We start from the raw sequence: 25,082 nt of genomic DNA, 5'->3' as shown, positions 1-25,082 counted from the left end.
GTGTTGGTTACAGAAAATGGCTCAAACTGTGTCTGACTGTCAAACCAAACACTCACCTTGTCACTGACATCAATCATTCACCAGGGGTTTAAAAGTCTGTGCAAATGGAAGGCTCAATAGAAAATGAGGCTTTCTATAAACTCCAACAGTCCCTAAACTTAAGAAATATTGTTAATATTGAATTTTTTTGCTTTTATTGATTTAGGCTGTTCTTCAAACAGGTGACTTTGCTTGAAATAGGATTACTTTTGAGCTGATAAAACAAGAACTGTGTATGAACTTTTTATGAAAGTAGGAGACACTCAGAGGGCAGATGGTACATGGCTGTTACCTGAGAATATTAGAAAAAGTAATTCAGTATCCAACTGTAGGTGTATTTTCTGATATATGCTGTATCTTTTCATACTTTTTTTCATACCACTGGGAAATAAAAATCATCAGGAAGTCATACTGTTTCAAAGTCTACAATATAACCTAATTATTTTTATAGTACCAGAACACTCCCAGTATCTCACAAATAAGGACATTAAAAGCATAAAACACTGAAATGTCCAGCAGGTAAGATGTGAAGAACTCATACAAACCATAAATACTAAATCACTCTAGCAGGTATTAATAAAAAAAAAGGGGAAAATCCAACACTGTTTTGTCTAAAGGGAGTTTCTTTTCTAATCAAAATACACCTATGGCAAGAATAAGGTGTAATTTTATGATGAAAGGTAATTTTATTCCAGCCTGTTGTTGCTAAAACATCCCTTGATTCGTTGGTTGTATTTAGGTGAAACTGGTGCTAAGTACTTTCAACCAGGGGAATGAAATGGTCTTGGGATCCTTCCAGATTAAATAGTCCGAGCTATGAAACAAAAAATCCCACTATTTTTTCCTAGGCTAATAATTTCATAACATCTCAGGGCTGTTATTTTTACTTGAGAAAACAAATTCTTCTCGCTTTTGAAACGTCCAAACGCCCTTCCCCCGCCTCGTTCTTTCTCAAGCAGTTCTCAAACAATGGTTTTTCTGTGAGCAGTTTTGGGCTCATTGGAGTGGTATTTTCAGTCAAAAGAATTGTGAAAGATGCAAGAGAATGTTCTCATGATCATTAGTTTGAGCACATTAGGAGAAGCCGGATTTAGCCAATGTACGTGAAGTTGAAATTCAAAAAAGATTTAAAAAAGCTCTGTGCAACATAACGTTTCATAAAGTTGGGTGTTTGTTGTGTACCTGACTTTAATTTTTACTTTTAATTTTGGAATACCCTGATCCAAGGTATAATGAGGATTTAGGTGCAGTTTTCCCATGGCTACAGGTTGATCAGTTCCTACAGGACATTCCAGTGGGACAGACAGTCAAAGATGGGACAAACCAACACCACTGCAGACAGGCTGCAAAATTAAGTCTCACTGTCTACATAACTTAAACTGCATCTCCCAGCCTGTAAAGAAGGAATAACAGCAATTCCCTATGTTTCAGAAGTGGGAAAAGGTTGTGAGAGGCTTTGACGGAGGGATCACATGAATAGCAGGAGTAGCTGAACGTGGTCAGGCTTGGTGTCACCAGGTTGATGTCACCAGGTTGGTGTCACCAGGTGCTGTGCAAGGGACACCCATGGCTTTCTGGCACAAGAGTTTGGTTGGATCAGTGTTTGAACCTGCTCCTGGTGTGGTAGAGAGGCTGAAACACAAACTCAGATTTACCTGCTGATGAAGATATTGCAGCTTGATTGCAAGACAACTCAAATTCTTCAGCTGGGAGCCCACGGCATTTTTACAGCTTTAAACCCACACCCATCAAGATCAAGCAAACTGAGGTTGATGATGTTCATTTGCTGATTGATTTCTAGGAGGCCAGTGATGTTTGTTGGTCGTTTCCATGGTGATTATTTTATCATGTATAAAGCATAAAGGGAATGGGATGCAGACCATGCAAACTGATGGTTGCTGCCATGAGGATGGACACAAAGATCAGTTAGACAGGAGGATATTAGTTAGTTAAATTATTTATTCTGCAACAATTTTTAGCTTTTCTGCTAAGTTAATTTTATTAAAAAGGTTATGTGAAATATAAAAAAATATGCACCATATATAGCATTTCTGATGACTATCATGAACTGTCTGAGGCTTTTCTGTCTTTGATCATAAAACTATGAAACATGTAAAAATCTATGGATTTAACAAGAAATGTACATAGTAGTTTGAGAGCTTCATTAACTTGTCCTGGGCTATCTGGTAGCAAATTGGCAAAGTTCATACTGCTTGGAGGGCCTCAGAACTGCTAACTATAAAATCATCCAGATAGGTAGTTTGACTAAACGTAAAAAAGAGCGCAGTCAGCAGGTTAAGTGAAGTGATTATTCCATTATTCCCCTCTGTTCAGCACTCTTCTGAAGTGCTATGTCCCATTTCTGTCCCCTGATACAAAGGAGGTGCTGACAAGCCAGAGTGAGTCTGGCAGATGAGTCTGGTAGGACATGGGAGGGGAGGCTGAAACATTTCCTTACACTGTGAGGAAATGTGGATTCTAAGGGCTGCCTCCACCTACCTGATGAGTGGTTACAGAAGCAGATGGAGCCAAAAAATCTTGGAGATGCACAGTGAAAATGTGCCAGGCAACCCAGGCACATCTTAGCCCAGGAAATGCTGATTAGATCTAAGGAAAAAAAATTCTCCCCGATGTGGGTGGCCAAGCATCGGGGTGGTTTACACAGAGAGAGGCATCCAGGGTGATGCTAAAATCCCAGCTGAGCTCTGAGCAACAAGATCTACCTCAGAAATTGGGCCTGCTTTGAGCAGGCAGATTAGATAAGGTGATCTTCAGGGTCATTGCCTTGTTAATTCACTGTGATCCCTGGTGGCAAAACCTCTTGCACTTCTGTACTTAGAAACTTTTCTTCAACCTACTCTGAACTCAAATTTTACTGTTAGCACTTTGCACTGTGAATTCTGAGGTGAACATTTTTAGGAGCTGTTTAGTCAACAGCTAAATTTCTTTGTATTTGACTGCAGAACCTCTCCAGTAGAGCCAGGAGAACTTCTGCAGTGAGAGGGAGATCTGATTTGCTGCTTGGGTTTCAGTTAAGCCTTTTGAGGTGATCTTTAATAAAGAAACCACTATCTTATGGAAATCATATTTCCTAAGGTGTAATCTGAAGAGCCTCCTCCATTTTACAGTTCAGTAGCAAAATTTACTGTGACTCAAACAGCATTATTTGTGGACAAAGCTAATCACAGGTGGACTTGCAGGACTGCACTTGCATTTGAGCAGGATTCTTTTATTTTTGTGTAGGTGGGGACATCAGAATTTTTTCTGTCGCTCTGCATGTGTAGCTATTCCACTCTTTTACACTGGTTCTTTGCTTTCAGGAGTTATTGGAGCACTGAAGTGTGAAAACACATGTAATAGCATGCTTAAAGAATTAAAGTGTGGTTAGCAATGAGTGCTACTCAATAAGTGAGGGCAGCCAGGCAGTGCATCAGTAGCTTGGAAATGGTCAGAGCACTAATTCTGGCTGTGATGGTGTTGGGTGAACACCAAAACAAATGTAGGTGTTGGATATGGTGGAGGATATGGTGATATGTGAGTAATGGGTGTTCTGGAATAAGTGAAGATCACAGGAGGAAAGGGAGATCATCACAGGAGGGTGGGAGGGGTAAAAAAAAATAGAGAGACAAGGCAAAGGGAAGCAAAACTCTGGGAGAAAGAGACTTGTGATCAAAAACCTTTGGCTTTAACTGACAGAAGCTGCTCAGAACACTGATTCTTGCAGTGTCCTGTGTGTGCACATGTGATGCAAAACAGGGAGAGATGTTTATTTGGCTTAAACTGTTAGAGCATTGTTGATTTTAAAAACCCTGCCCTTGTTTATGCTAGCAGATGATCTGGCCTCAAAAGCATTCCCACTGTCTGTATTCTACATATTGGAAATTTTTAATTGCGTTCTTTTTTTTTTTTTTTTTTTTTTTATTAAAGTCTCCTCTCATTTGTTTTTATCAGGAGTAACATTTTCCTTTTTCTGGAAGACTCAAGACCAACAGGCCAAGTTTCTCCCTGCCTCTGGTGGACGGGTAATTTCCAGTGGTTTCAAAATCTGTTCAAACGAAGGTGAAGGCTCAGTGGAATTTTACACCCGTGGGAATGCAATGATGAAGTGGAAAGCAAGCTTTAGCCCACCAGGTACAGTTTATAATTTAAAAAAAACCCAAACATGTAATTTCTTTGTTACTTTTTCCTTTATCCTTGCAGACAGAGGTAGTGGTAAGAGTACAACATCAGGAAAGAGAAGTAGATATATAAAAATAGCTACAGATCTCCGTGCTTGAGAATTCTCTTGAGGAGGAGAGAGAGAGATAAAGCACAAACTGAAAAAGTGATGTTTTATTGTAGAACATTTGCCATTTGGTAACAGGCCTTGGATCCAACTTCCAGTTGTTTCTGAAGTGGAGTTACTATTGACATCAATAGATTAATGCATGTTTAGATGGAAACATGAGCAAAAAACGCTGGTTAATCCCTGTCAGTTCTCAGTATATTCCAAAACTGGTGGGCTGTCTCTGCTGCCTCCTAAATTAAGACTTTATTTGGTAACTATCTAACTGGGTGTTTAGTGCTTTCATAATTTTGTTATCTGTTGAGTGTCAAGTTTTCTATGCCATGCCATAGTATTAATAAACATTCTGGTATATCACGTATCTTACTGCTTCTATCTAAACTGTGTATTGTAATACCTAGTGACTGGAACAAATTCTGGTCTTTCTTATCATGCTACTGGCATTCAATAATATTTTTTTCCCCTAATTTGACTACCTGTGCATTGTTAAAATAGGGCTTTCTAACCTCATAGCAGCAGAGTTTTGTAGTTTAATGGATCAGTTTAGAAATCTTATTTTAAGAGAAAAGTTGCTAAATGGTAAGAATAATTCACACTTTTGTGGTTTATCCAATCCAAGTGGAAATTAATATTATGTTTTCTAACTCTCAAGCATAACAAAGAAACTGTGACAACTTTTAATTAGTCTGTTTGCTTGTTCTCCAGTTCTTGCAGCCTTTGTGCTGTTCTTGCTGAGCTGAGTTTTGAGACAGTATTGAAGAGACCTCAAATCTTGGCCAATAATACTCAACAGCTGTAATTTATGGAGCTGCAGTGAGCCCAAGTTCAGACAAAAGCTAGCAGGCATTCTGCCAAAGCATGGGCTTCCCCATGGGTATAAAGATTAATATACACAGCATCAGCATTCCATAAGTCACTCTTAGCTCTTCCTGTGAAGCTCCACACCATTGCAAGAGTCAGCAAAACCACCCTGAACAGGAAAGGCTCCAAATGGGATTGATTCATGGCTTTTGCTGTGATTTTTAACGTCCTGCAGGTCCTTACTGGACTCACATTCTCTTCACTTGGAAATCAAGAGAAGGGCTGAAAGTCTATGTCAATGGAACTCTGAACACAACTGATCCAGATGGGAAAGTGTTCTATGATTATGGAGACCCCAGTGCCAATCTCCTGACGGGGACAGAGGGGGAGCAGAGCAAGCGCTACGTGAACGGGGCCTTCGATGAATTCATCATCTGGGAAAGGGCACTGACCCCCCGGGAGGTGGAGCAGTACTTCACAGCTGCTATTGGTGAGTGTCTGCACGGTTAGAGCTCATCATTTCTAAAGGTGCTGACATGTCTGTGCAGGGCTTGCATTTGTTTTACATCTCTCAGCTACTCAGCACAACTTTTAGAGGCGCAAAATGTCAGCTCTGAATGTCACCGGAACACTCGGCTGCCTTTGGATGTGCAGCCTTTTCATCTGGGGTTCCTTTACCTGAAGAGATAAAGACTTATTAACTGCTTGGGAACTAAAAGAAAAGAGATCAGCTGAAATGTAATAGAAAAAGAGATCAGCTGAAACGTAATAGAAAAGGCAAAGAATCAGGATTAGAACAAAGTCTGGTCAGTAAATCCTGTCAGTGGTTCTATGGCTCCTTATAATAAACCTTTCACTGCAAGAAGGGCTGTTGCTATTAAGTGTGAGCAGCAATTAGAAAGCATCCATCTTGGGAATAAAGCTATGGGGCACCTGGAACATTTGGCTTTGCTGGAAGTTTCCCTGCCTTCGTTTATTCTTACCAGGTTTCTGAGAGCTAACGCAGTTACAGCCATAACTCATGTGCTTTTAAACCCATGGGAACCATTTTCATAACACAGAACTTCTGATGCGTGCCTGGAAATGAGAATGTGCTTGTTTGTGACTTCAAAGTTCGATTATGCTAATCAAATATATACAAAATGTGTTTTATAAAAAATAAAACATAAAGTAGTTTATGCGGAATTGACGTCACTGAAAAAGAAAACCTTCCACCTGGTATATAATGAAGCAATCTATTTGATTTGCCACACAAATAGTAGGAACTTCACTCAAGTATTTTATATCAAAGCCTTTTTATTTTAAAAAGTGATTCCTCTGAAAGTCTTCAGAACTTCTGATTGTGAGACTATTCATTTGGTAGTCATTTGATACGGGAAATAGCTTTAAAAACTTTTTAAAAAAATTTGTAATGCTCTAGTCATGTTGGAAAAAATGCTTTTGTATTTGGCTGCTGTGCCTTTCACAACAATTGAGGGTTACTATAACACCATCTAACTCAAAGCTACCATAAATCAGACTCTTTGATTAATGGAACTCAAGAAGAATGTTACGGTGCTGAACTCAAGAGCGGCAGATTTTCAAATTGCCCTGATTCATCTATATGTGTGCCCTGTCTCACTGTCACAGAACTATGGCTTCTGTAAATAAAAGGGAACTCTTTTTCTTTAACCCCTTGAATCCTTGTGAACTCGCAGCAACCACCCTCAGCTCCCCCTTTCTCCCATCTTCACTCCAATAAATAACCAAGGCACCGTGGAAAGCCCTTTCCACAAAAGCAAGTCCTGCTCAGGGCTTAAGTTTTTACTCCTCCCCTCTATATTTTGGTTGGGAAAGAGCCTCACTGGGGCTCAAAACATCTGTTTGCTGGACATTGGTGTTTGTGGCTCTCTTTTGAAACCTTGAAGAGAGAGTTGGGGCTTCTGAGCCTGTTGGGGAAAGAGCTGTTGGACAAAGATGGATTCCAATGTTTTAACTGTGCACTTGCCCTTTTTGAAATTAAATTATAACACTTGAAATTCCTGTTTGCAAACAAAGATTTGAGTATTTAAGATTTAGACTGCTGCAGTGCTCATCCATACTAAGATGAGGAAATAAAATTGATGAGAGAATCAGAAAATTAAGTGTCTTAAACAAGCATGTGTAGCTGCAATAATGAAAATAAGTAAAATCTACAGAACAGCAAATCTGTTGCTTCTAGGTAGAACTGATTCAGCCTGCAGTGGGAATATATATATATAAAAATATGTATATTATACTTAAATGTCAGATTTGTTAATGCTCTCATTTGTGTTTGGATTTCCCCAGGTGTGCAAGTTTTGCTTTCTTCCACAATTCCATGGTCTCTGATGACAACCACTACAAAACCTGTGGTAGGACAGTCCTCCTAACTCTTTTCTGTGATGTCAGAACGTGCATATATTACATACAGACATGTCTCACTTCATAATTTGCATTAATGGCGCTTAGTACCCCAATTATATATACTTTTGGATATGCATAGGGAGAATTTTTAGCCACTATAGAAAGATGGAAGTACTACATAACTCCTAAAGGAAGACAGATGAAAGAAATTAACTGTTAAATAAAATATTTTTTTATAGTAAAAAAATTGGAAAAAAGTAGCAACTTCTGAAGTATTACATTTAACTTTGAAGATGTAGGACATGAAAAATCATTTTGATAATTTTTCCTTTTGTTTCTTTTAAAATTAGAAAAAAGAAAAATCCCACCGCGATAACGAAACTGGTTTTCATTTGTTTAGTGAAAATGCAATGAAAAAGATGAAAATAAAATCAATTTTTCATATGGAGAATAGATACAATTAGCTGTAATCAATTAGCTGTAATCAGCCCATGTGTCATTAGCTGTTGCAGTATGTCGTCATGTTCTTGCTTTCTGCAGTATCAGAGTTCTGTTAGTTCTTGTTCAGTGATGCTTTCAGGAAACCCTGGCAGATAGCAATGGCTAATGAAAAAATTGATCTTTGAATATTCTGGTTATTCTATCATCCATCCATCTATCTATCTATCTATCTGTCTGTCTGTCTGTCCATCTATCCATCTTATCTATCTATGTGCTTTCCTTTTCCCTTGGCTCCTGTAGCCTCCTGTGTGTGACCACAGCAGCCTGCTGTGCCTTGAGCTCCCTTTTTGGGCTAAACCCATAAATCCTGCTGTCCATATGGGATAACCTGTGCTGAGTTGTGCCTCTGCTGTAGCTCTCCACCAACGCCTACCGACCCATCATCACCAACCTCACCCAGGAGAGAGGGAATTTCCGCTCCCCCGACACCACGCTCGGGTACCTGGAGAACGTGTCCTTCAGCTTGCCCAACGAATCCTTGTCACAAGACACTGCTCTGAGCCTCACAGAGGTAAGTGTCTCTCACTTACCTGCCTGCGTGTGCAGCCAGGTGGCACTGAAGTTTCTCCAGAACCTGGAAATATCGAACGTGGTTTTGAAAGTTTTTATTTGTTGCAGAAAATACTTGTGAAAAAAGCAGTAGCTGCTTTAGAGGGTAGCAGAAGGTGAGCTTCAACCAGAGAGGATGGTTTAGAGATCTCATTGGTTCTTGAAGATATTATTTAGTGCCTTTGGATCTCTCACTACGAGACATTTTGCTGCTGGAGCATGTCCAGCGGACAACAGAGCTGGGGAAGGGTCTGGAGCACAGATCTGGTGAGGAGCAGCTGAGGGAGCTGGGGGGGCTCAACCTGGAGAAAAGAAGGCTTATTGCTCTCTAAAATTCCCTGACAGGAGGTTGTAGCCAGCTGGGAGTTATCTCTTCTCCAAGTAACAAGCAATAGGACAAGAGGAAACAGCCTCAAGTAGCGCCAGAGAGGTTCAGATTGGGTGTTAGGGAACATTTCTTCACTGAAAGGGTTGTCAAGCCCTAAAACAGGCTGTCCAGGGAAGTGGGAGTCACCATCTCTGGAGGCATTTAAAGGATGTGTAGATGTGGCATTTGGGGACATGGCTTAGTGGTGGACTTGGCAGTGCTGAGTTACTGGTTGGACTCAATCATCTTAAAGGTCTTTCCCAACCTAAGTAACTTAAGCTAATCCAGAGAGAGAAAAAAGAAGGTGGCATTTTCTGCAGTCTGAGCTGAGACTATGGGGTCATGTTCTGCTAACATAAAGTTAGCCTGCTGTAAAATGATGGGCATCTAATTCCCTGATTTCAGCAGGCTAGAAAGCTATTGTTGCAGTAATCAGCTCTGGCCCCGCTGGTGATTGTTCCTTTAAGCCCGCGGGTAATACCAGGGTGACAAGGATGCTTTACTCAGACAAACAAAATAAATAAATGCTTCTGCAAACGACAGGGACAGCAATTGATAGGTCGGGTTAAAAGCTTGGCGTTTGCAAACTGTAAAGCTCGGATTTCACGGATCACAGTTTAATATGTAGCAAAACCCTTTCTAAAAAGCTCTAATACGTTGTTTCCTTTGTTTTACTGAAAAATTTGTGTGGGCTCTAAACCGCAAATGGAACATGGCCCTGTCAGACACCAATACCTGTTTCCCATATTGTTCCAGTTGCTCTTTGGTTGCTCATTCATGCTGTCTGATGCTGCTTTGTCTGCCATGAAAGTGATTTGCAGACAGAAATGTGGGACATGATTATCTTTAGCGAAGCTATTTTGGGAAATAAGCACAAGAGAGTCCTGATCATACATCCCGACTCTGTCATTTGTCTGATTGATGGTTGGGCTTTTTATTGTCTGCAGCTAATTCCCTGAAAGGCAGGCACTGAGCATGCATGGGATTTTCTGTGGAGTTATCTCTGTCCTGATTGTTGTATGCCTCACAGCACAAGGAAATTTGATTTAAGTGATATGCAATAAACTTTCTGATTACTGACACGCATCTATAATGAATGGCTTCTGACAGATCTGTGTTTTGCTGTGTCATGTCTCCCACACTTCACAGTGGAACTTCTTCTATATTCAATTATTCTATAAAGACATTTTAATAGATAAGGTTAAGTAGGAATTGTGGAGTTTTCTCTTTTAATTTTCAGTGCCATTTTCTGTGCTCCCTTTTCTCCTTCTATTTGTGTATATTGGCAAGGCTCCTTAGGGCTGGGACTATATTGTGCTGAGCACTTGATTGGTGCCCACTGTGACAGCTCTTGACCCCAAAAGCAAACTTTAAGTGCAAAAGTGAGGGGAAATTTATCTAGTGCTGTGGAAAAATGTAGTCATTTAAGACCAAAAGAGGCCTACAGGAAAGATGGAGAGGGACCCTTCATCAGGAACTGTAGTGACAGGACAAGGGGGAATGGCCTCAAACTGAAGGAGGGTAGGTTTAGATTGGATATTAAGAAGAAATTCTCCCCTGGGAGGGTGGTGAGGTCCTGGCACAGGTTGCCCAGAGGAACTGTGGATGCCCCATCCCCAGAACTGTACAAGACCGGGTTGGACGGGGCTTGGAGTAAACTGGGATAGTGGAAACTTTCCCTTGGAAGTGGGGCTGAAACAAGATGATTTTTAATGTCCCTTTCAACCCAAACCATTCCATGATTCTATTGATGTCATATGAGTTTAGGTAAAGTGGGAGTTCACTTTAGTGTTCGGTTCCCAACAAGTTCCCTGAGTGTCAGCTCAGCTGTAGGATAATCACTGCACTCTGGGAGTTACACAGTGGTGTTGCTTTTAATAAATAAATTATTACTATAAAATGTCACCATGCAGAACGTGGTGAGAGTGCTGGGCAGGTAGAGATGGATCTGTGACTTGAATGGCAGTGGGCTTGTCATGTTGGCATAAACCTAAGACAAATCCTAGCAGAGATCTGCCTCGGATCCTTTGCCAGGAGATGTAACTGATTAATAAATAATCAAATAATGGAGTTTTATTTATCTTTTAGGCATTTTTAAAAGCTATTGAAGACTTTATGTTATTGCCCAACCTGATTGATGGACCACAGGTAAGACAAATGGGCTTAGATTTGTAGATTGCTTTGGTTGCATAAATTCACATGGATGGTAATGGAACTGGTTGTCTCTATTATTATGCTTGTTAAAGCTTTTTTGGCACTGTGACTTACTTATTTTCTTATCTATCACTTCTATATTTGCAGTAAAGATACACAGGGAGAAAATTATGTAATTCTCTTTTACAATATGTTCTTGAGAGTTAAAATAAAGGAACTTTATCTGCTGCTGTTTCCACATATTTCAGGATGAATGAAACAAAACTGTATTTATAAAATAACAGACATTGTCACTAAAGTAAGTGTTGAACTACTCCTCTTTTAACACTGACCTCTGATATTTAAAGGTTTATATTTTTTGGTAGATTGATGCTTTTCAATGCACATGAAATATGTGGTGGTGCTTACCTGTTTTGTGATCTGAAGCTTTGAGAGAGATTTGACCTGATATGGGGAAAAATGACCTGTATCAATGTTCTTTCTTTTCTAGTCTACCTATTATTGTGCCAAGGAATACCTGCAGGGTGAATCCAGGAGTTTCCTGAGATTTTTACTTGAGTCTTAAGAAAGCACAGATTGCAGAACAGAGAGCTTTTAAACTGAGAGAAGGAAAGGCTGAAGCAAATCAAGGTCTCATTGAAGTCTAAAATGCTTTTAAGACAAAAGGATGTCTAATTGATTTAAGTTCTTAGCCTGAAATCCTTGATCATCTCCGATGTAAATGGAATTCAAATAAAACTGAAACATGCATTAACTCTGAGATTTTATGGATCAGGTTTCAACCTGCAGGGTTAAAGTAGCTTTATGCTTTAAAGCAGCAGTTTAATAAGATGAAACTGTAGTTTCTCATCTTCTGTTCCAACACAGATCTGATACCGACCTTTAAGTATTGTCAAAAAAATTCTTCACAGTTCTTGGCCTCATTCTGCTGAATCCTCAGTATAATTGACTGTCAAATGCTGGTGGGAGCAACAGTCATGTGGACACATTCCATAAAACATAGTGTTTTATATAGTTGGGCTCTGGGTGGCATCAGTTTTTGTAACATTTTACCCACCAGACGTGGAAAAGGCCACATTTGGCTCGGGGCAGTCGAATGATGAGTCAGGCAGGGATTTAACCTGGCGTAGTTTTGTACCGTGAATGGCAGTTCCTTTGCTGCAGAACCTCCTCTTCCTTCCCCCCTCAGATAGCTCACGTGTTTGGCTGTTTGATCCACACCGTGGACACCGTCATGTCTCACGTCACGCGCAACCTGGACGGGGACTCCTCTCCCTCGACTATCGAGGGCACGTCGCCTGTGGCAGGTGGGATTGAGCAGGGACATTCCCTCTGGTAGGATTTAGCAGGGACATTCCCTCTGGTAGGATTTAGCAGGGACATTCCCTCTGGTGGGACTTAGCAGGGACATTCCCTCTGCTGGGATTTAGCAGGGATGTTCCATCCGGGCTGTCTGGGTGTCCCAAATACTTCTGTGCTTGCAGCCCCTCCTCTGCCAACACGGAGGAGGGAGTCAAATCGGGTGATTTTCTCTTTTGAATGCAAACCAGAGCTTCAGTTGTAGAAAGATGAGTGTGCAGATAGTCCAGAGGTAATTGGCTCTGACTGTGCTTGAACTCCCTCGAGGTTACGTGGGGAGGAACTCAGAATATGAATTATATGTGGAGAATCTGGTAATACCATGCTAATAGAGTTAAAGGGCCTAGAGCTCTTATGCAGCACTTGGAAGTTGCAGATGTCTGGGTGCTACAAAACCTTAATTTTTGCAAGAGGCTGAAAATAATAGGAATAGTTCTGACCTTTTTGCAGAATTTTATTTTACTGCTCTTTAGCATCCTAGCACCCTCATTTCATCTGCATCTTTGGATGCTACAGGTATCAAAGGTAATTTATTTCTTCTGGCATTCTGCTGTGCCTTCAGGGGTAAATAACCTGAGCAGTTCCCAGTACCATTAATCACTGCATGTACTCTCTTGGACATTGGGATTCTCAAATGGAGGACTGAAATAATGCCTTCAAATGTCACTGGAAGAGAGCTATTAATCTGTTTTGCTTGCCCTGGTAAGCTCAGTGTTTGAGGCTGGGTGAAGTGATCCATGTATATTAACAGTGCACATAGCACCTTTTCTGTCATAAAGGAGTCAGATATAAAAGGCAATTTTATACTTGGGGAATTTACTATATTTTCTGCAAACATATGGGGTTTTAAATTTAAGACTTGCAACAGCTATTGGGGAAGCCTAGTTAAACAGTCAAGTAGGTTGTAGAGGCTATTGATTTTATGATATTTTTGTTTGGGTTATCACACAGATTACACTGTGCTCAAAATGCATCCTCAGACTCTGAATTTGTCCCACTATCGATTTCCATCTCGGGGGCAGAGTTATATTTCCATTCCCAGTGAAGCTTTCCATGAAAAAGGTAAGGAAAAGATCAAAGGGAGGAGTGGAGTCATGTACACGGAGTATCCAAAAATGGTTTTGCTTGAAAACAAGTTTTGGTTCACTTTATTTTTCCAAGTAACTGGTTTGATCCCTCTTGGTTGTACTGGCTCTGAGGAAGCAGCAGTTGTCCTGTCATACCAATAAATGATTAATATGGTAGAGTTTTCATATTACTTGAATTAATGTTGAATAATAGAGCTGGGCCACAGAGACTGAAGCCATTTAATTTTGACACATTTTTATATTAGAGAAGCCTTAATCTCATAAATTTGTTTTAATCATCTGAACTGCTTATTTTTAAGAAATTCCAGGTTGTCAGATTAGGTATTGCTTATCCCTTCACGCAAAATTGCTCTTTTGTGCAAAATTAAATGATAAAATGACAGGTTTAAGCAATAGCAGCTACAGAAACAAAATGAAGATATAGGCTGCAGTCATGGCAAAAAGGCAGCACTCAGAAATTCATACCTAAGCCAACATTTTAATAATCTCAAAAGCAAGGTATGGCGAAAAACTACAGCTTTATTCAAGACTCTAAAATAACTATTTGAAGTTAATTACCTATGTTTTACTCAGGGATTGAGGGAACTTATTTACAAAAGCATCTACCCCCATCCTCAAATCTTTGAAAGTCTGACTTATGTGCCCTAAATTCCAACACACAGAATTTGCTCACCCACAGACCTTTCTGCAGTCACTTCTGTCAAAGAATGGTCAGTCCCTTTTCACAAAGTGCAAAGTTAGCTGAAAATAACCTGCAGAGAGAAATTCTCTAATAATTACTGAACTGTCTGCCTGATTTGTGATGACAGCTTTGTTGCTTTGCACTGGCAGGGGCTCTGGCTGGACACTGCAAGTGCTCTGAGGTTTGAGCAACTATAATTGTGAACCAACTTGTAAGGCCAAAACCAGCATATGAGAGGACTTTTTTCCTTTCCCACTCATAAAATTTCTCACTATGCAGATTTTTTTTTTTCTTCAGAACATTGTCATGCTTCATATCCTGAAATTATCCAGTGCATTAAATGTTTTATTCTTTTTCCACCTAAAGCTCACTTCTGAGTGATTTCAGCCCTCAGGCCACACTTCTACACTGCCCAGATGAGCCAAGCTAAAAAAATCTGTTATTTCACCTTAAGCAGTTGACGCTATAAATACTTGGAACCCAGCAAAAGGGGTAGTAAAAGACATCTGCGTGGTTCACTCTTAGAAAATACACATCTGTCTCTTCGCTCAGATGCTGGAGAGCCCAAAAATACTGGAATGTGGGCAGCAAACAGAAAACCAGCATCAGAACTGGTTGCCTGTGTTTGAGTTTCACAAGCTGCCAGTTCGTGTCGGTGGTGGTGAAGTGGCCTTGAGGTTACAGAGACACAAACTCTGGTGTGTCCTGAGACCCTTTCTGGTGCTGTGTGTGGGATTTATAAGTGACAATTGATTATTTCAGCAGCTTGTTTTGGAAGTAGGGTTGTGCAGGGCAGGCTTCCTCCTATTTTAATTTGATATCCATCTCTCATGCTGCACGATGTGTCCAAGATTTTCCACTTACTTAAGAGAACAATCAGAGCTCTGCTAAAGCAAAGATATGAAGGTGAACATAAATCAAGGCTCTTAATTAACACGGAGCTTCAAGCCTAGGAGAGAATTGCCTCTTGCTTAGAACTGTTGCTCTGAGGAATAACTCCTGTTCCCTTTCCACAGCTTGGATTACCATTGTCGGCCTGCTTTACCATGACATGCATTATTTCTTTCACAATATCAACCCTATGGATACCAAGTAAGTATCTCAGACCCCTCATGTTTTAACAGCTTGTTTATTACCTTAGTGATATACCTTTATAACAGTCAGGTCGTTATCAGCTGTAAATAAATTACAAACCATAATCCTGATTCTGCAATGCTGAGGACATGTAGTCATTAACTAGAGAAAGATTAAAGTTTACATTAGATGTTTTATTTTACGTCGCAATAAAATAGATTCCCGCGGCGACGTGTTTGTCTTTCTTTGTCTTCTCCTTCCATTCATCTGATGTGGTACTAGAAAAATCATAATTTTAATCTGCCTCGTAAAAGAAAATTGCGTCTTCTCTCCTGACACGTATAAAGATAAAGCTTGCACTTAAATGAAACAAATAAGAAAACAAAATCTGAATCCTAATCCTAGAAACCCGCAAGGTAATTTTACAACAGGAGACCAGGCAATGCTTTAAAGACCCTTTGTTTTATGTACTCCATCAGGGAAATCATTAGCAGATAAGATAAAGTAAATGCAGAGCTGTAGAGCTCCCTGCAATAGTTCCCCAGGGGATTTTGCAAGGCCATTCATGTAAATCATTACACTTTCCTTTCAGGCAAGTGGATGACTTTGTGTTTCCCTTTGGTTTTCCCTGGGGTACAGAGAGCAGTTTACACTTTCAGTCTTTTCCAATCTGTGACTTTTTTGCCGTGTTGTTTCTGACAGCAGGAAAGATGCAGCACCTCAGCTCTCCTCAATGCCAAGAGTTGCCTTCCTTTCCTGACAAGGGAGTTTACCGTCCTGACAAGGGATTTCTTTCGTGAACTTCAGGGCAAAGAATCTTGGCTTGATTGATCCAGACTGGATCACAATCCACACTGATCACCCTGAGATAATAACACAGCTATTATTAAATAGCATTTCTAAATCCATAGCAAGCTGTGCAGTTGGTTGCCCTGCTCTCTCAAACAGAAGGACACTCAGCAGGTGGCTGCCAGGGAACCATGTCATTAATGTGCAATATTTCATACTGACATGAAGAAATAGAGGCAATAATTTATGAGGGCTTTTGTTTTTCAGACAGGAGGATCAATGCAATTTCTTAAGATAATAAGATAATAAGATAATAATAATCTCAATTTTTCAAAGGGAGAAAGAGACTGAGTATGGTCCTGACGTAGGTCAAAGTTTAGCAAGCACAATATGATTAAAGATGCTGCATGGCAAAGCACTGTGTTGTAGCATATTGTCATATATCCTGGGGCTTTGACATAGCAAAATAAAACAGTTGTGTCATATTTGTGGACATTCTCTGAAATTTGTGGAATAGGACAACATTCCTGGTCTCCTGAGTTGTGTGTGTTTTAAGCACTCTTTTAGAGAAGGAAGGATCTGGCCCCGTCACAATGTTAAATGGAAGCACAAAGACATGGGAGAAGAAATGTTTTCTAGATTTCTATAATTAATTCAAAGTACTTGAGCTGCTTGCAGTGTGCAATGCACTACAAAATCACATCTATAAAATTGTAGGTGCAGGTCTGTCCAAAACAGCATCTAAAAAGGTAATAATAACACAGGGAATTCTAGCTTAGTGATTTTTCCTCTCTGGAATCAAACCCCAGGTATCGAAAAAATGCTTTAAAAATGAGCATGCACTTTTGCTGGCCTTTCTTTTTTTGTGCTCTGCTATTATAACTTTTTTGCTTACTTTTCAGTAGAATAACAACTTTTTCACAGAGTAGTTTGTTTTAAAGACTTCTTTAAATGTTCCTTCTAGCACTGGGCTACTTGAACACCTGTAATTTTAACCCTGTCCATTTTCTTCTAAGGGGTATTTTTTTTTTCTTTTGTGGTGGAAAACCAAACCCAAAACTCTTGGAGCTTTTGTGCTGTACACACAGATGACTTCTATTTTCAGACCACATAAATAGCAGTTTCTAAGGGGAGTAACTTTTGATTCTTTATAAAAAAAAATAAAATTAAAACACAACAATACTTTGAGCCCAGTTCTGCTCACATACAGTTTGTGTAAATCTGCCATCTCACATCCAGGGCCACGGTGAAGAAAGGCTTGTGCATCCACAGAAACACTATTTTCTGCTTGTGATGAAGATTTTTTTCACACTTCAAAATTCACCAAACTCTCTGAAATTAAAACACCAGATAAAGGGTGTGGAAAAAACATCCTTCCTCTTAATCCTTGCAGGAGAAATCTCAAAATGTCAGATAAAGGCTTGAACATCATTAGTCCTTCTCTAAACTTAAACTCTTCATACCAGAGGAGGCAAATTCTACCCTCAGATGAACAAATTCCCTTCACGTGCTGGTTACTGGGAGCAGAAGTGATCTCTGATACTGATGGGTTTTTTAAGGTCAGAAGGAAGGGCTGGTGCTTGGGGCTATGCTGAATGAGTTCTGTTCCATTTGACTCTGCCAAGGAACTCAGGGTGGTTATTTGAATGTCTGACACGACTTTCTCTTGTTTCCTGAAAGCAAAATAAGAAAGCATCACAAACAGGTGGCAAATGTAAATAAAGTGGCTTTTAATGTGCTTTGCAAGCCAGCTCTTTCCAGTGGTGGGCTGTGTTTGCAAGGCCATGGTGGTGGTTAATTTGCTTTGGCTCATATTTCTCATAGTCAATACCATTCTTTCACATGCTCTAAAGGTAGATGACAGAGAACATTTTACTCCTGTACAGTTTGTTACTGGTAGGGTAAAAAAATTTTACCCTGCAGCCAAATGGGTCTCAGTTACACCTAAATGTGCAAAAATGCCAAAGTCATAAGTTTTAGCTGAAAGCAGAAATAAAAGGGTCCTTATGTAATGCAAAATTACTTCAGACTAAAAATAAATGTATTACCTGGACAAAGAAGATATTTAGTCAAGTTCAGCTGTTTGTATCATGACCTGACTTATTCTCTAACAAACCTAACTGGACACAATCAATTTTCCAAAGTAAAGCTGTAAATTACTTCTAAACATATTCCTGTGTATATATTTATATGCATTATATGCGCGTGTCTTATAAACTGATGTGTGTCTTTAGCCAGACAGCCTGAAACCCCTCACAAGTTTCCTCCTCACTTAAGTTGCCTTTCTGAGAGTATTTTTAGATTTCTTCATAGGATTCTCCCTAATTACCTAAAGCACTCTGAGCAAGGCTGAAAGCAAGAGAGGAGTGAAGGGGTACTTATGATACCAACTCTCCAGGTGTTCAAAGCTGTCCCCTACACCTTTTTCCCTATACTATGGCTTCTAGTCCTGTAGGACCTGTAGGATCTCACTCCCCTATAGAAATTAACTGGCTTGAATAGAAAGAGGAGGTCCTGTGTTCCTTTGTTGTGGGTGTTGTGGATGAACTAAAAAAAAGTTGTTCTTCTTCTTTAATATATTTGCTTCTTCCCAAGGATTGCTGAAGCTGCTGCCTACAAAGGTTATATGATCTCAGCGACCAGTTATCTCATCTCTATCAAAGTGGAACCTCTACCCAAGTTGTCCCACAATCTGTCAGGATCTCCTCTCATCACCATCCAGCTCACCCACAAATTGGTAAGTGAAATGGAAACTACCAGTTTAGGTCACAAAACTCTTCAAAACTTCGGTGCCCTTGGTGACTTTTTTGTATTTCTCTCATAATTTTCATGGGCATTTTTCGTAGCAGTTGAGATGGTGTTTGTGGCTACAATATGATGTTTTTCCAACCACTGTGAGTCCTGTTTCCATCACTGCAAAAGGCTGATTAGTGTTGAAGAAGGTGAAGTGACAGGTACAGCTTCAGGCCTTTCTGTGTGTACTGCTCTAAGGGTGTGTTTGTGCAGCCTGCAACAGAGTGGGATAAATTGCTGTTTTCTCAATAGAGTGGGCAAAATCAATTCACTCATGGTTTTTGCTTTTGCTCTTAATCCACACTGAGATAACTGAGGGTTTTTGAATGAATAAACCCAGAGAAGGAACTCCTCCAAGGGCAGGTAGAAGTATGATGGGCAGAGCATCTGCTGGGTAGGAGTGGAGCAGGTTCAAATCCCTGCTCGAGTCTGAACTGCCCTTTCCAGAGAGCAGAGCTTTCTGAATCTGAGAAATAGGAACCAAAAAACATGAGAATCTGAGCAAACTTGGAGAAAAATTTGAATAAACCTACTGAGTTTCAGTAAGGTGTTTCAGTTTCCCCAAATCAGCACATTCCAGCAGGAAACTGGAATAATAGCTGGGTTGGTTTGCTCCTGGAAAAAGAGGTGTCTCTTTGTCTTGTCAGTGGAATGGAGAAGAGTGGAGTTCAAACTGGCAAGAGGAATGCAGCATCTCTGACCCACTTACAGCATCGAATGGAAATGCAAAGGAAAGATTTCAATTCTTAAATGTTTCCTAGAAAACATCTCTTAGATGTTCTTCTAAGTGCTGTATCATGTTTTTCTTTCAATGGCTGTTTTCGAGCCAGTTTACCTTCTTGCTGTTGGCCTTCTGATGAAGATGGAGTAAGCTACAGGAAGGAAATGAAAAATCCCCAAGGGATAGGAGTGAAATGCACTGTTTTGCTGACAGTTTTTTGCAAATTGCACTTTGCTTTATTTATCCAGGCACCTCCTCGTGCTGTGGTTATGATGATTTGCTAGGAGGCTGTTAGACAAACCCGTGGGTTTTTAATTTTCACTGTTAAGATGGCTTGGATCATGGTATACAGATAGAAATGTTGTCTGTTCAGGTGTGACTTTGGTTTGTGGCAGTTTTTGTGTGTGTGTATGTGTGGAATTTTTTGTTGTTGTTGTTGTGGTGAGGGTTTTTTTGTGCCTTTTTTTTTTTGTTATTATTTATTTTTTAAAATCCTCGCAGAAGTTGGAGAAACATCCTATTCCAATAGCATTGAGAAAGTAGCTCAGCGCTGTTTGAAGCCAGTCATGGAAATATATTTATATTTAAAGTTCTGAGAATTTCGAGGGAGGAAGTATTTCTAAATGTGCAGAGAGCATGATCTTGAATTCTGTCCAATAAACTGTGCTGGGATAATGACTGTGTTGGATGTTGCTCTTGGGCACAAAGCCCTGGAAGGGGATGGGGAAGGCACAGCAGGTTCACCCTCTGAAAGATGGGGAACTCTTCACCTGCTTATTCACTGCCTGCAGCAAAAATCTGCTGCTGGGTTTTACATCTTATTAACTGCACAAACCTGTAAGTTTGGCTCAAGCTCAAGAGATGCAAGAGATACTTTCTCCATGAGTAGGGTTAGAAAAGTCACAGTCTCATTATTTCTTTTTTTCCCCTCAACAATCTGTGGACTTCAATTAGAAGCTGGTCCCACGTTGGACTACATAATCATTTTCCCAGTGTTTTTGAAAGCAAAATTAAATGTAAGGGTGGGAGGTATTTTATGTGCTTGTTTCAGAACCTTATTTCAGTGTTACCTGATGGTGAAGCACTTTGTTGGTCTCCTAACTGAATTTCTAAACTTCCTTTTAAAATTTCAAATGCTAAAAACTCTCAAGCACCAAAAGGTTCTGAAATCACCAAATATGTTCGATCAGAAAATCTCTTTTGACGTCATAAAATATTTTATTTAAATGGCGGTTTGCTGTATTTAATATCTATTGATTTCCCAGTGAAGGAATGTAATTTATCATTGGAATAGCTGTTTAAAAAGAGAGCCTGGTACACAAGTTTGTAGAGAGAATTAATAAAGCTATAAGATCTGGGCAATGGGAACACACCTAGTTACCTAATCTGCTTTTTTTGTGAATTTACTTTAAAAAAGGGCATTAACCAGTGAGGAATATGCCTCTAGGTATCTTATGTATGGATTCTAAATTCTCTGAGTAATCTTTAGAAACAAAGTTATAGTGTAGGTAGAAATACATGGAATATTTGTCCATGGGGAAGAGGTGTAGTAAGGAGTTGAGCAGAATGTGTGCAGCTCTGCTGAAATGGGATATACATTGAATTTGATAGGAAAACTGTTTGCTTGCCTCTGACACCTGTGGCTTTGAGAATATAATTTCTCTTCTGGCTTTTAATTAATGGGTAAATTTAATATTAAGGAATGGATGAGTAGATTATTCCAGTTATGTGGGAGTGTGGTAGCAGTGGGTTAAATCTGTTCTCTTTTACTCTGCCGTGTCTCCAATGAATTCCATGGAATAACTTTGAACGATATAAATTTAGACAATTTACTTATGAATTTACTTAAGCAAATTACTTAAGCAAATTTACAGAAGTCAGTTCAAGGGAATTGATTTAAGCAGATTGGGAAATGACTCCATGTCTCTGGAAGCTTTCATATGATCCCAGCACAGATCCTTTCTTTCCCACTACATATGATTTCACTCTGGAGTGGTTTCATTTGGCTGAGCATGATCCCTCATGAAATAAAAATCGAATTTAAAATGTAAAAGAAATTCTGGCTGCAAAATCACTGTGTTAGGTGTGTGCTTTAAAGAGTAGCAGTCAAGCTGTTTGTCTAAGTTTATGATTGAATAGTATGATTAAACTGAGAGCATAAAATCTGGCTTACAAACCTGCTTTATCCATTAAAATGCTACAGTAAGGGGAGAAACATTTGAATGTTTATTTGTTCCACATAGTGTTCTCAGTTTAACAGAGGAAAGTGCAATAAGGAAAAAATAAAAAATGCCAAGTCAAAACAAACAGTTTTTCTTTATTAATTTTTAAGTTTGAGTCTGACTTTTTAATTCTTTTTCTTCTAATGTGTATAGGAAAAACACCAATCATTTAGCAACAGGGGAAAAAAAAGTGGGAGTAAAATAAACCATGTCTATTTTAGGAAGTAGTTACAAAGAAAATGTCTGTGAACTGAATATCACCTCTTGAAACAAAACTTCACAGAGCATTTGTCATTCCAGAGCTCAACCCATAGTTAGTTAAATCTCCTCCTAAACAAGGATTCTCTGGGTTTCTCTGAAATTATCTGCATTTCTTACATAGCTCTTGGGAGCTCATGAGATGATGAAGTTTCTTGTTTTGAAACATGAGGTGATGCAAAGTGAGGCTCCTCTCTAATCAATTAGGTAAGAATACAGGGAATATTTATAAATGAAACATTAATACTTCCTTTTCCAGAGAGCACCAAGGGGCAGAGGGCACTGAAGGGGACAGGCTGGAGGCTAAACTGGAGCACAGGAGCTGAAAAGTCACCTCATAATTAATACAGAGGCTGTTAATTTATGTGTTCAAGGACCAGGGAGACCAAACTGCAGACTCACCTCCATCAGGAAAGGACATCAGTAATTACAGCCATTAGGCCTTGATGTTCAGGCTCACAGTTGGAGTCTCATGGGACCAGTATTGCTGGTTGACTTTCCCTCTACCCAGCAGAGCAGGCAGAAAATTTCTGGTCGAGCTCCCATTAGTGGAAAATGGTTTTCTGACTTAAAATGGAATTTTTCACGATTCAGGATGAATTTTTCACGATTCAGGATAAGTCATCACATTATTTTTTTCACAAGATTAAAATACCACTTATTTAAATCCTTCTTATGAAGAAAAGACTCCCTGTGGATAGGATAGATATGTATGTTTTATTACTTATAGTGTTTTAACCACCACTATTCTGACAACGCTTTATTTTGTTGCAAAGTCCCCAAAACCACTTTTTCTGTTACTCTCTTTTATCTTATGAAACTATTAACAGCTTTAGAAAGATTGTTTTGCAAGAAGTCTTCATCATCAAGGATTTAGAATTACCTTCTTTGCATGAGAATATAAAGTGATTGTTTTATTCTTTCTGCCAGTTTGAGGAAAACTTATCCACTCTCCCTACCCACAGTGTCTGGTTTATGGCACAGTGACATAGCTGGGGGTGAAAAGCAACTCTCACATTCCTTCTCTGTAGATATAAGACAGCTTTTCCTGTGATATTTGGGCATCATCAAGGGCCTTTTTGCTTGAGACTTTTTACATGTGGAAGAATTACATGAATTGATCTTTTTAATGACTGTCCCTTCCTTTCCACTGCTCAGGGGGGCAAGAGGAAGAGGAGAGAGAACCAGCAGTACTTTGTGACAATGTGTAGACACAGATCTGTTGTCACCATGCTGAGCTGTTTTATTAAAAGTAGGATTCTAAATCTCATTGAATATTTCAGGCTGCTGATTCAGTATTTGTCCCAAGGCAACCTTGCAGGTCAGCACACACCTGTGCAAGAGAGAGGGGAGGGCTTACTGTCTGTGTACATATTGTTTTCTTTCCAGAGCTTATGTGAAAAACTATCAAAGGCTGTAATTCAAGAAAATCAAGTTCATTGATGGTATTGGCTGTAATTGCAGGACATTCAGTGTGAAGACTGAATATATATATTTCTCTTCATCAGCAAAACTTTGTCTGAATTAAGTCCTGTAAGAGACAGAAGTTTTTATGCTAAGTTACAATAGTCAGTTGTTGTTCAGGAACATTTCAGTGACACAGACATGTTTTTAACTGATTTAAAAAGTGATGATGCTCTGCTCTCAGCAGCTTGGATGAACTACTGTCTCCAGCAAAAAAAATTAACAGAAATCAACTCACACTTTCAGTGTATGGGGGAGGATATGAAGACTGATGGTAGTTTGTAGCTGGAGACAGCTTAGTCTTGACCTGTCCAGATGTTTTGTAATGAGGCAACAGTACATTTTGTAAAATGATTATCTGAAAAAAAAATTTCTGTTTCCAGCAAGATGTTTTTCACAGCAGGAGCAACCAGAGAAGAATTAACATTTCACTTATGTGATCCAAGAAATTACAGCACAGGGTAGAAATTCAGAAGAGATGAATGTCAAGGCTGAAATACAACACAACATGCTCTGGAAAAAGTCAGAGGAGGCGACAGAGGAAGAAATGGTGTCAAACTGCACCAATATTTTGTAAAATCCATATGGTTATGTAGCACAGACCTTGACTTTTGACTGTGCTGGAGTCACTTTTTAATTCTCTGGGGACAAAGTAGCTACAAATTCTTGTGTTCCTGACAAGGCAGCTAACTGTCTCTCAGCTTATAGAAACAGCAGCTTGATATAAATCCAGGCCTGCTTGATGCAGAGAGGGTAAAGAACTGCCTCAGGTGATGAGAGAGAAGGGGAGCAGTCACCCCCTGCATGGAGCAGCAGAGCTCCCTGCTCTGGTGATCCCTCGCTGTTGACTGGCACTGGAGAGAAAATTGCTTTACATCTAGAAGAAAACTTTCTGTACTCTACTTTCAAATCAAGCAGTTTTCTCCAGGGGTTTGTTTTCTCTTTGCAGAAGGGGGACATGTGCAGCTGCAGTTTTGGAGGGTTGTAAGCTCCTGGCTGATACACCCTGTGTGAGAGGTATCAGCCTCACATGAAGATTAGATGCAAATTGGGAATTCTTAATGCAGCTGGTTTCCCCCCAGATATATCTGGGGAAATGCCACTTTAAATATTTGTTTGATTCGGGAGAAAATGTATGTTTTACTAAGATACTACCACGTTAGGACTAATTTAGCATCGTTCCATCTCGGTCCTTTACTCCATGTGGTTCACTTTAACAAACACAGTGCTTGGGGAATTGTCTGCCTGACCATGAAGTGTTAATCTCTCCTGCCATATTATTGCACTGAATCATTCAAACAGCTGCTTCCCTCCTCATTTTTGAGGAGTTGCTGCTGCTCTTTTTTCCTTTCTGCCATGAATGCTTCCCATCAGAACCCCACTGTGACCTACTTTCTCCGTGGAGTGTTCCATCAATGGAGCTTCTCCTCTTAATCCCATCTCATCTTCTGTTACATGACTTTCTCAAACCTCCAGAATCAGGAGTCCTAGGAGAGCATCAGCATTCATTGTAGTTCAGCCTGAATGTCGGGGAAGAGCCCTCCTGGGGCTCTCCTTGGGAGGTGGTAAAGT

General features: G+C 39.7%; 1 protein-coding gene across 1 annotated transcript in view; it reads left to right on the top strand.

The window, feature by feature from the left end:
• ADGRD1 (adhesion G protein-coupled receptor D1) overlaps nt 1-25,082 on the top strand; it is a 140,505-nt gene that overhangs the window by 11,477 nt on the left and 103,946 nt on the right. Inside the window, exons 5-13 of the mRNA XM_027652149.1 lie at nt 3,991-4,170; nt 5,361-5,615; nt 7,433-7,497; nt 8,346-8,501; nt 10,995-11,054; nt 12,250-12,367; nt 13,371-13,481; nt 15,206-15,281; nt 18,648-18,789. Of these exons, the coding sequence (XP_027507950.1) occupies nt 3,991-4,170; nt 5,361-5,615; nt 7,433-7,497; nt 8,346-8,501; nt 10,995-11,054; nt 12,250-12,367; nt 13,371-13,481; nt 15,206-15,281; nt 18,648-18,789 (1,163 nt within the window). The remainder of the gene's footprint in view (nt 1-3,990; nt 4,171-5,360; nt 5,616-7,432; nt 7,498-8,345; nt 8,502-10,994; nt 11,055-12,249; nt 12,368-13,370; nt 13,482-15,205; nt 15,282-18,647; nt 18,790-25,082) is intronic.

The sequence above is a fragment of the Corapipo altera genome, unplaced genomic scaffold (assembly GCF_003945725.1).
Source record: "Corapipo altera isolate COAL_440 unplaced genomic scaffold, ASM394572v1 67, whole genome shotgun sequence".
Lineage (NCBI taxonomy): Eukaryota > Metazoa > Chordata > Aves > Passeriformes > Pipridae > Corapipo > Corapipo altera.
The sequence above is the reverse complement of the archived record's forward strand: the minus strand, read 5'-3'. Positions and strand labels throughout refer to the sequence as shown.